This window comes from Bubalus kerabau, chromosome 20, assembly GCF_029407905.1.
Source record: "Bubalus kerabau isolate K-KA32 ecotype Philippines breed swamp buffalo chromosome 20, PCC_UOA_SB_1v2, whole genome shotgun sequence".
Lineage (NCBI taxonomy): Eukaryota > Metazoa > Chordata > Mammalia > Artiodactyla > Bovidae > Bubalus > Bubalus kerabau.
In genome coordinates, this window is record NC_073643.1 from 30,613,276 (window position 1) to 30,624,028 (window position 10,753).

The 10,753-nt window shown below is 39.8% G+C and overlaps 1 protein-coding gene across 1 annotated transcript in view; it reads left to right on the plus strand.

Annotated features, from left to right (window-relative positions):
- SHQ1 (SHQ1, H/ACA ribonucleoprotein assembly factor) overlaps window positions 1–6,425 on the plus strand; it is a 102,352-nt gene extending 95,927 nt beyond the window's left edge. Inside the window, exon 11 of the mRNA XM_055558505.1 lies at window positions 5,515–6,425. Coding sequence (XP_055414480.1) covers window positions 5,515–6,064 — 550 coding nt within the window. The 3' untranslated portion in view covers window positions 6,065–6,425. The remainder of the gene's footprint in view (window positions 1–5,514) is intronic.
- The last annotated feature ends 4,328 nt before the right edge of the window (window positions 6,426–10,753 follow it).

The following is a 10,753-nucleotide window of genomic DNA, read 5'->3' on the forward strand; positions in this document are numbered from 1 at the left end:
TGTAATTAATTGTTAAGATAAGGTCATATTGGTGTAGGGTGAGCCCTTGATCCAGTATAACTGGTATTCTTAGGAGAAGAGACACATCTAGACGGAAGACAGCCTTGTGAAGAAACACACAGAGAGAATGCCAGGTGGTGACAGAAGCAGAGCTTAGGTTGATGTATCTACAAGCCAAGGATTCCTGGCAACACCAGAAGCTATGAGAAAGGCATGGAACAGATTCTCCCCTCAGAGCCCTCAGAAGGAAGCAACCCTGCTGATACCTTGATTTTGGACTTCTGGCCTCTAGAACTATGAGAGGATAAATTTCTGTTGTTTTAAGCCAGCCAGTAGTAGTTTGTTATGATGGTTACTAGTAACTAATAGAGGGAGTTTTGGGGAAAATTGATCCAATGACCCATGGACTGGGTATTGTTTTTCATAATGCAGACCCAGAGAAGGGTATTAAGTCAAGTTGAAAATAGGATGAAAAAATATTTTATTGGCCCATACTCAGTGAGGCCTAAATAACTCTTATCTTGCAGTATTTTCTGCATTAAATTGGTATTTTCTTGTTCAAAAAGATCAGTTGTTTCTGCTAATGACTGAGCTGGAAATGCTTTTCATTCTTACAGAGTCAAGGCAGGCAGTTAGTTCTATGTTCATCTGTGCATGAACTGGTATTTGTCTTTCATGCCTGTTCAGAGATGAGTTTCACCAGCAACTTCTACCTAAAGCTAATGCGTTACCTTTTATTTAGATCAGGTTGCATAAATGTATATTAGGCAGGGGGGTTTGAAGTTTGGAACTGGTTCTTTTCAGTAGAAAGGAATTATGATTATATGTCATTGTCATCATTGTCTTTTAAAAAGAATGTTGATATACGGTTTGTTCCCAGAAAGAGTCTGAGTGTGTGTGTGTGTGTGTGTGTGTGTGTGTGTGTGTGTATATGTATGTGTATGTGTCCTTTGAAATTAAAAGCCAGTCACTGTATTCATCTTCTAGTATGAAATGTGTCTGGAGTGGCCTCACTGGAGTCCTGTCCTACATTATCGGTTGCTGGCTCTAGTGTCAGTATGTCATGGCTGGCAGGCTAGCAGGTTTTGGCAGAGGAAATGAAACCTAGTCAGTTACTATGAGATTTATAGTAGACCTGCTATTGCAGGAAGTGGTGAAAAGTTGATTGATAGTTTGAGACAAAATTCTACAGCAAGAAACAGGATGTATGCTTTCTATTTATACCCAGTTTTCTTTTGCCTACATTTCAGGGCTCCTTTTGCACTTTGTTTTGGCGGTTTCATAAGGTTACAGTTCCCTTTTTGCCCCCTAAAATCAGTCACCAAATATAAAATAATTGAGGAAATTTTATATCAGCTCAGCCACAGTAAAGGCATGTACCCTTAGCTGTTACTATTACTCTTCATTGGTAGTTGGATTCACTGTAGCTTATCAGTCTTTAATTAAAAAAAAATTTCTCCAAATAGGAAATTATTTCACATATATAAACAGAATGGAAGATTTTTTTTTCTTCTTTTTAAAGTTAATATGGCAGGATTACATTTCCAAAAATTTTCTGAGAAAAACCTCCATTGAGTATAATTTTATTAAAATATGACATTAGTATGATCTATCATGTGTCTTTTAAATGCTGAATCTTTGCACTCCATAATTAATACATCTTAAGAGATAGGTATTCTTCACTTAGATGTAAAATATACTCTCTAAGTACAACTAGTAACTCAACATATGTGTCGGTTGAGTATATCCACATGTACCTGGTTTTTGCAAGCACTCTGGCTAACTAATAATGTCATTTGACAAGGCTTTTTGACATGACCTAGCCTGGTCTGTTTTGAGTGTGACAGTGAAAAGCCACTAACTGCGTTAAATGAGGTGCTTTCTGAAATGGAAAGGCCATTACAGTTAGATTCTAGAATTTACAAGGAGTGGTAGACAGAACCACCTCCAATTGTGCCAATGTTTGAGAAGAACAAAAAGGCTACTCTTTCATGGCTCAGTTTTTTCTCCAAAGGAATAATGTCCTTTTCTGTGAACAGTGACTGCTAAATTATCTGTGTCAAATAATTGAACAGAAACAAACCCAACTTTCATTCCTGAGATTAGTTGGGTCATATTCTATACCAATGATATTTTGAAATTTTAATTAGTTTTTTTTTCTTCCTAGCATTCTTTGAGAGTTCAAAGTGCTTATTCTATTAAGTTTCTATCAGAAGTTTAATATAAATTTGAGAAACTAGATAGCTTGAGGTAGTAAAAGTGGGATAATAAGAAATAAAGATGAATCAGGGTGGTAAGGAACAAAAAAAAAATCCACATATGATCAATTTTTTAATACACATTATATAATGGATCATTTTAAACATAATATTGTGCTAAAAGTGAGAAACAAACTTTTCTCTGTTGGATAGGAATTTACCTCAGCTGGTAACAGGCAAAGATCACGTGGCTCATCTTTGCCACTTCCCTGCCTATTAGAGTTAACACTTCTTAGTCCCAGCATTGTGAGGGATGCTTTCTGAAAAGAGCCAAAATTACAGGTGAGGAACTTTAGAATTCCAAATTTATATAGTTATAAGTGATAGATGTAATATTTTTATAGTAGACAATAATAAAGATCCAAACAGTTTTAGCTTGAGTACATATATCTGTGGTATTCACTAATAATCACATTTTTTCCTCAGATCCTGCAGTCTTTGTAGGTAAAGCTTAGATGTATACTTTAAGACTGCTGAGCTAAAAAGAGACCCGTCACAGTTTCTATGGAGAATTCTGGGCCTTATGCAAGTGAGAACTTGCTCCTTGGGAAGGTGTTGAGTGGCATCAAATTGGGAAGAAATCATGGGAACCTTTTCAGAGCCCTCAGAAGTATTCCTGAGAGGCCCTGTGGTGGAGGAGAGAGAGCTCTAGAGCTCAGAGGTGTGGGCTTCCGCTCCTGACTGCCCGCCTGCTCAGCGGGGCAAACTTTAGCTGGTCTCTCAATTCCTCCAAACTTTTATTTTGCCATCTGTCATGTAGGGATGAAAATGAAGCTGATTCACAGGATTGTCTGTCATAGGAGCAATTACAACAATGTTTGTGGAACGTCATCCTTCATATATTGTCAAAAGTGTTTATGTCTGTTAAAAATGTGAGATGTGTGGTCACTGAAGTGTAAAGGCTTTTATTAAAAAATTTTATTTTGGATATTATAATTTAATAAGAAGCATTCTCTTCTTTTCCAAGTTCATGGCTCTTTATCTCTTAAGGCTGTGTGTCATTACCCAGAGAGGATCTTTTTTTTAGTGAGAAAGATGACAGTGAACTAGTCCTTAGGCTGGCAGAGCCTTGCGGCAGGGAGGTTTTAAACTGGAACACTAGCTCTGACCAGATCCTTGGCAACTGGTACCCAAGCCTTCAAAATATATTATGTATATCATCCACATTATCTTGGACATGGATGTAGATTGTATTGCAAACATCTTATTGTATTACTGTGCTTTTTAAAGATGTCTCAAACCCACCAGAACTTACCCAGAGTTACAGCCCTTTGGTAGATCATCTACTAACTCCAGTGAATCTCACCCAAGCTTTCCTTTCAACCACAGGCCATCTTTCCTTTCTAAGCTCCGGCAATTCCAGCACCAAAACACAGGGTTTTCCTCGTTTAAGAGAAAGTTGCACATCCCTGACAGCCATTGTCCTCGTCCCACCCAACCTTGGACACTGACTGCAGTGGAGCTTTGGGTCCTGATTACACTCTCCAGACCTGGGCTGGGGGTGGGGGAAGCGTCCTTGTGGAATCTTTTGTTATGCTAAATATTTTGAGACAAAGGGGTCTCAGGTATATCCAGGCACTTAGATGAAAATCCCCATCCATCACTCTATTGAAATGAAGCCTGTAGTCCCCAGTAGTACGGGGTGGACTGCGCTTTGACAAATGAATTTATCCTGTGAACTCAACTCATTCAGTTTGTTTCGAGCGACTCATTTAATCTTTGGAGCCAGAGAAACACAGAAGCCATGTCAGCACGCTTACCGTTTTTACTCACTGCTACTTTTTTTCACTTGTCACACCAGATTTTCCTGTACAGAACAGCAAAGACATCTTTTTTGGAAAACTGCAGTATGCTTTACATTGTTTCAAAAACAAAACAACTAAAATGCATCTGAGTTAATGAAAAAGTTTATCTGTTCAGTATAGTGTTTATCATGTAATGTTATAAGTTTAGCAAAAATATCTTCTGAAATAGCATGAGATGGTTTTCAGTTAAAAAGCACTCTGTTGCTCTTTTATACTGCTTTTCTTTTCTTTTTTAGTTAGGAATTTTGAATAGATATTCCATTCCCATAAGTTTAAAAATAAACCATATGCATGAAAAGTCTCCCTTTCACTATCATCCTTCATCTTTCCAACTCCTGCAGTGCCCCCTCTACATAAATATTAGTGTTTTCTGTAGCTTTCCAGAGTTCATGGTTAAGTGTACAAGCAACTTCAAATGTTTTTGCTTCTTTACTTTTTTTGTGTGTTTAACATAGAAAGCAGCATATACATATAGAAAGCCTTTTGTCATTGTTAAACAATATATCTGGCTTAGTCCCTGAAGAGCCTCCTACATTACGTCACCATTGACTATTCCTTCCTTTGGCTGTCCCATAACTGATCTAACCAGTGCCATGTTGGTGGACATTTGGGTATTTCTTATTTTGGAGTATTAGAAACAATGCCGCAGTAAATATTACCTTGGACCTGCGTCCTGTAGCATATGTGTTTAATTTCCAGATGTGGTTTTGCTGGGTCAAGGGTATGTACATTTTCAATTTTGAAAGTTATTGCCAGGTTCTCCTGCACCGGGATTATAACTGTTTACTCTATCACCAGCAGTGAATGAAAGCGCCTTTCGTCCACAGCCTTACTGGCAGTGTTACCAAATGTTTGGATTTTTGCCAATCTGATAAATGAAAATATATCTCAGCATGACTTTAATTTGTATTTCTTTTATTTGACTGAAGTTGTTGAACATCTTTTCATATATTTTCAGAGTTATTTCTATTTCTTTTTGTGAGAATTGTCTGCTTGTATCTTTTGCCCATTTTCCTCATGGATTGTTATCTCTCCTTTTAAGAACTCTATTAGGGGAATTAGGCCTTGTTTTATGATATAAATCACAAATACTTTTCTCAATTTTGCATTAGCCTTTTGACTTTTCTTATTATTACTTTTTTACCCTTCAGAAATTGTCTTATTTTTATTAGTTGAATTTATCAGTCTTAGCCTTTCTTTTGTGGCTTCTAGATTTTGATCATAGGAAGGCCTTCCTCATTCTGGGGTCATAAAGGAAATCTCCTTCATTTCCTTGTAATACTTGTTTCCTTTTTTCTGTTTGTATCTTTGATCTGTTTGGGGGTTCATCCTCTGTGCCATGTGAAGTATGGATCCAGCTTTATTTTGTCATCTCTTTAAACTGTGGACCCTGTTATCCCCAGACTAGTTAATGAATAGTCCTAATAATTGTTCTTAAAATGGTTTTCAAGGTCCAAAAAGTTGGCAGCTCTTGCAGAAGCCTTAAAGAAAGCATCCCTAACCAAGGCCCAGCTGGGGTTAGAACTGGAGGAGCTGGAGGCAGCAGCATTTCTGGTCCAGGAGGAAGAAACCACATCAAAAGCAGGAGTCCATTCCACTTCCAGGCAGCAGACACCCTCCAGCTCTGAGACGAGTGGTTCAGAGGAATCAGAGGGCAGTGCATCACCTGAGACGGAGGAGTCAGACTCGGAACAGGAGGAGCCCGGAGGCGGTGAATCTGAGACAGGGCATTCCTTGCTCGGTCCCTTTGTTGAAGAAAGCAGCATGGCCCTGCTTCTTAACGATGGTGGGATGTGTAGAAGCACCACTTTCCTGGGGTCTGATGATGGTCGAGGACAGCCACTGGCCTCCCCTGGGGCTCCCAGAGCATTTGGGCCTCTGATCCAGGAGCTTGGAGAACAGCTGGAGACTTCGGTTCAGATTTCCGAGCCCAAAGACTCTGCTGCTGGACAGCAGGACAGTGTGCTGGAGAGAGAAAGCCAGCAGACACCTGAGGATTGACTCCTGAGTGTTCTCATTTGTTATTGAGAATTATGTCAATTTGGTTTTATTGACTGAATTAAAATTCTTCATTTTCACTTTGTACTTTTCCTTGGTATATACAACATTGTTTGTGAGCTAACATTGACACCAGTTGGTTTTCTTGTACCTTTAAGAACAAAGTTCTAAAGCAAACTGTAATTAATATTATCAGGCTTATTTCATGCAGTGTTGTCATTTTGAGATTCATCAATGTAGCATGTATTGAGGGTTTGTTGTTTTTTTTTTTCCAAATCTGAGTAGTAGTTCATTGAATGGACATTTGGGTTGTTTCCAGCTTTTGGCTGTTCCAAATAAAGCTGTTATGAACATTTGTGTGCAAGTCTTTGTGTGGACATATGCTTTTATTTCTCTTAGGTAAATATCTGGGAGTGGAATGATGGAGCCGTATGGTAGGTGTATGTTTAACAGTGTAAGAAACTGCCAAACTGTTTTCCAAAGTGACTGTACCATTTTACACGCCCACCAGCAGCCTGTGAGAGCCCTGCTTCTTTCTCATTCTTGTCATCACTTGGTATCATCACTTGGTGTGGTCAATTTTTAACATTTTAATAAGTGTAGTGGTATCTCATTGTGATTTTATTTTGCATTTTAAGACTACTTGTGTTAAGCATCTTTTCACATGTGTGTTTGTCATTCACGTATCTTTGGTGAAGTGTCTGTTTAAATCTCTTGCCGGTTATTTTTGACCTGGGTTGCTTTTCTTATTTCTGAGTTTGCAGAATTCTTTATAAATTCTAAATACAAATCCTTAAATGAGTCATCCTTGCCTACCTGATAATCTTTGATTGGACAAACATTGTGAGTTTTACCTCACTGGGTGCTGGATATATGTATTCTCCTAAGTATTCTTTAGCTTTGTTTTGGGATGCAGTTGTTTGGAAATAGTTTTGATCCTTTGGGTCTTGCTTTTTTAATTTGTTATATAGGTCTGAAACAGTGTTCCATCTAGGACAATTTCCCAGTCCTAAGGAAAGATTTTCCCATGCCCCAGGGATTATGTGTTTTCCAGTCTGGCTGATGAAAATAGACACCTGTGTGAATACTGGTCCCTCTAATCCTTTCACATGGCTCTTTCCCAGCCTCAATGACAGGCTCTCCTCAGTGAGTAGTTGACCCTCTCCTGGTATCTGGTGTTCTCCACAGCTCTCACCTTTCCCATACTCTGTCTTGTAGACTCTGGCCCCCCAAGTCCCCAGCTCTGTCTCCTGAACTGCAGAGTCCATTGGGTTCTCTCTGGGTTGCCCCTCCCTGTGCAGCCTGGACAATCATCTGGGACAGTAGGTGAGGCCCTCTTAGCCTCCTAGGGTTTGGTTTCCATTCCTCAGGATCACTGTCTTTCATTGCCTCATGTCCAGTACCTTAAAAACCCATTGCTTCATGTACTAGTTCTGGTTTTCTTTTTTGGTTATATTAGAGGGGGGGAGGTTAAACCTAGTCCCTGTTACTCCATCTTGATTAGAAACATAAACTTCCATTAATATTTTATATGTGAATTTTCTCACTTGAGTGTAAGCTCCTTGGGAATGATGTCTGTGTCGTGTCTTGTTACCACTGAATCATCAGCCCATATTCTCAGTGCACCATAAATATTTGTTGAGTGAATGAACAAATGAAATAAACCAATTTACTTTGGGGAGGAAATGAAATCTGATATGTATTAATCTCAGTAGCATTTTTATTTCAGGAAAGGGTATGATCCCTTTTATTCTACTTCTCTGTGGGCTGCGAGTATTTGTATTTCCACTGTAAATTCCAGCTTGTATTAACAGGATAGTTGGGGTGACTGTGCCATTTGACACGCACGTTAACTCCTGAACACTGTAACAGCTTTGTTAGAATGTGTTCAAGACTTTTCTCAGGCTCCCGGAGAGCTTCAAAATCCCTATGACCATTGAAAATGCATTTCTCCTCAGTAGCACATGACCTGAGGCCAGTTTGAAAATGCGTTATCTGTTATTCCTCTCATTTACTACTACTAATGTCAAGTTGAACAAATCTACTCTTGTCTAAAAATTTAAAGCTGTGGAAATTTCTCTTTCCATCAACTTCTGTCCTTACTTAGGAATCTAAAGAGGATCTACTTTGGTGAGACTCACCTTGGGTGGAAAAATCTGTGACTCCCTTACTCAGAGGATGGGCAAATGTGATCCTTCCTGGACATCCTCAAAGCATTCTTATCACCATACAAGTCTCGTGCGTTGGAAAGACAAAGAGAATGAGCACTTTAATTTTAGATTCCATGTCTGCAGCGTTTCTCTTACCCTGTCTTTGTTTGCTGAGGGTTAAAACTTTATTATATTACCCTGTCTTTAAGATGAGTTAAGAGCACTATACCATGTCTAGAACACAAAACACAGCCAAAGGTGCTGCTTTTAATATATATTTTTTTAACTAGATAATTGGCAGGCAACTCGAGGGATCTCTTATAACCATATGCATTTCCAAGAACCCTGGGTGATGGTGAAAAAAAAGTTAGGGAAAGCACAAAGAGGGGGATTTAGCAGCTGACTAGCTCCAGCTTAGTGGCAAGAACCACGGTGACAGGGCTGAGGAGATTGAGGCATTGAGTCCCAGAGACACAGTTTGGGAGTGAGCAGCCTGCCGGGGGTACGCCAACCTCGAAACCTCACTCTTCCTCTTCGAAAGTGAAAGTGAAGTCACTCAGTCGTGTCCGACTCTTTGCGACCCATGGATTGTAGCCTGCACCAGGCTTCTCCATCAGTGGGATTTTCCAGGCAGGAGTATTGGAGTGGGTTGCCATTTCCTCCACCAGGGGATCTTCCCAACCCAGGGAATAGAACCCAGGACTCCCGCATTGCAGGCAGAGACACTTTACCCTCTGAGCCACTGGGGAAGCCTCTTGGAAATGGGAATACAACTGCTTTTCTTGCTCACCTTATAGGATGAGGAGACTGTATATTCAAAACACTTTATAAACTAGAAAGTATTAAACCATCACAAGGGTTTATTATTATTGTCACATTCCCAGAGCTGCACAGGGCTCTTTTCAGCTACCTGACAACAAGCCACTGGGGGAGCCAGCACTTGGAAAATGAGAGCCCTCTTAATCATTTCTGAGGTGTGCTCGTGGTAAAAGTCTGCACAGTTCAGCAGATTAGATAGAAATATTAATTGTATCAGTGAATCACAGCACTGCCTCATCCGGTTGGAATCATTGACCTATTTTTCTATGTTCTGTCTCTTCTCCCATTATCCTTGAAGAACAATGTGGGGCCTTGCTGTGGGCATGATCGGTTTTAGGTGCCAGGGACTATGCTGATATCATCTTTCACTGGCATGGGATTAATTTACAAATGAGACAGGGCTGCTCCCTACCACATTCTAAATTGGTTGAACAGCTGGGGGGTGGTTTTCACACCTGCTAGTGAAAAATCCATTTTGGATGCATGGATCAAATTATATTACCAAGAATTGGGCATAGGAGAGAAAGGGTCAAGTTTTCTTAGCTGTTAAGACTTTATAAAATTCTAAATTAGAGGGGGCTTCTAGATAAATCTTTTGTTATAAGGGGATTTTTATTTTCTATCTTGTGACTAGAAATTGACCCATATAGTCAATGGTGACAAAAGAGATACCTCTAAAAGAAATGGAAATGAATGAAAGACAATAATAGAAAGGAAACTCGTGGCAGCTTTATAGTTGTCGCACTATCAGAAATATTCCAACTCTTCAGAATGTATTAATTATAAAATCTTTGAAGATGCAGACATCCTCTTGTATAAAATGATCTGTCATGTAATGTCATTGCCTGTCAGGTAGATTGAAGTTAAAGCTTCATAAACACAAATCTCTGTGACTGTTTGGTCAGGTGTCTCCATGAAAGCAAATCAAAGATTGCAAATGTTTCTTTAACATCATTCCATCTAAATCCCTGACAGTTTTTGTTAGTGATCAGCTGCTGCCTTTCCCGCCCATTTTCTGAGTGTGTTATATATAGTTTCAATCCATACCAAATGAAGGAAGCATTGATTAGACTTGATTTAAGGCAGCAAGTGATAAATGCTGCTGGAAATTGATTCATGCCTCTCCAGTGACTGGGGCACAGACATCCACAGTTGACACAACTCTTGTCTCAAGGCTGGAGAAAACAAACAGGGAAACACATGTCAAATAGATAAATGACTTGGCTGTTTTGAGCTCTCTGTGAAGGCCATTTGTTTCCTAGATAAGGAAGACTTCTCTCCAAAGTTGTGAAAAGATAAGCTGGAGGAAAAGGATGAATGTGAAAGCAGATGCCTGAGCACTTGGGAAAAAAACAAACAGAAAGGATGTACCTCCTGGAAGAATCTGGCTGTGTATCTGCTTTCCTTTCCCCTTAAACATACTGGAAGCAGCAGTTTGGCCATGTGAGCCTCAGTCCTAGCTAGGATCACATGCTGAAGGCTCTGCCCCTGGTATTTTATGTATTCAAAGTGATAGGATGTTACCTCTTAAGTTCTTCCAGGACGACCTTACCCAACTGCTCTTGCTAGAGTGAGCATTTAGAAGCAGCAGCAGCAGGAACAGCTGAGCAACTTGAGAGCCCTGCCTGTAGTCCATCTGGCCTGGAGCTCCAACAGTTTGACCACCAGCCTAGAGATGCCGGAAAAGAAGAGCCGTGTTGCAACCCAGAGGCTCCCATGGAGC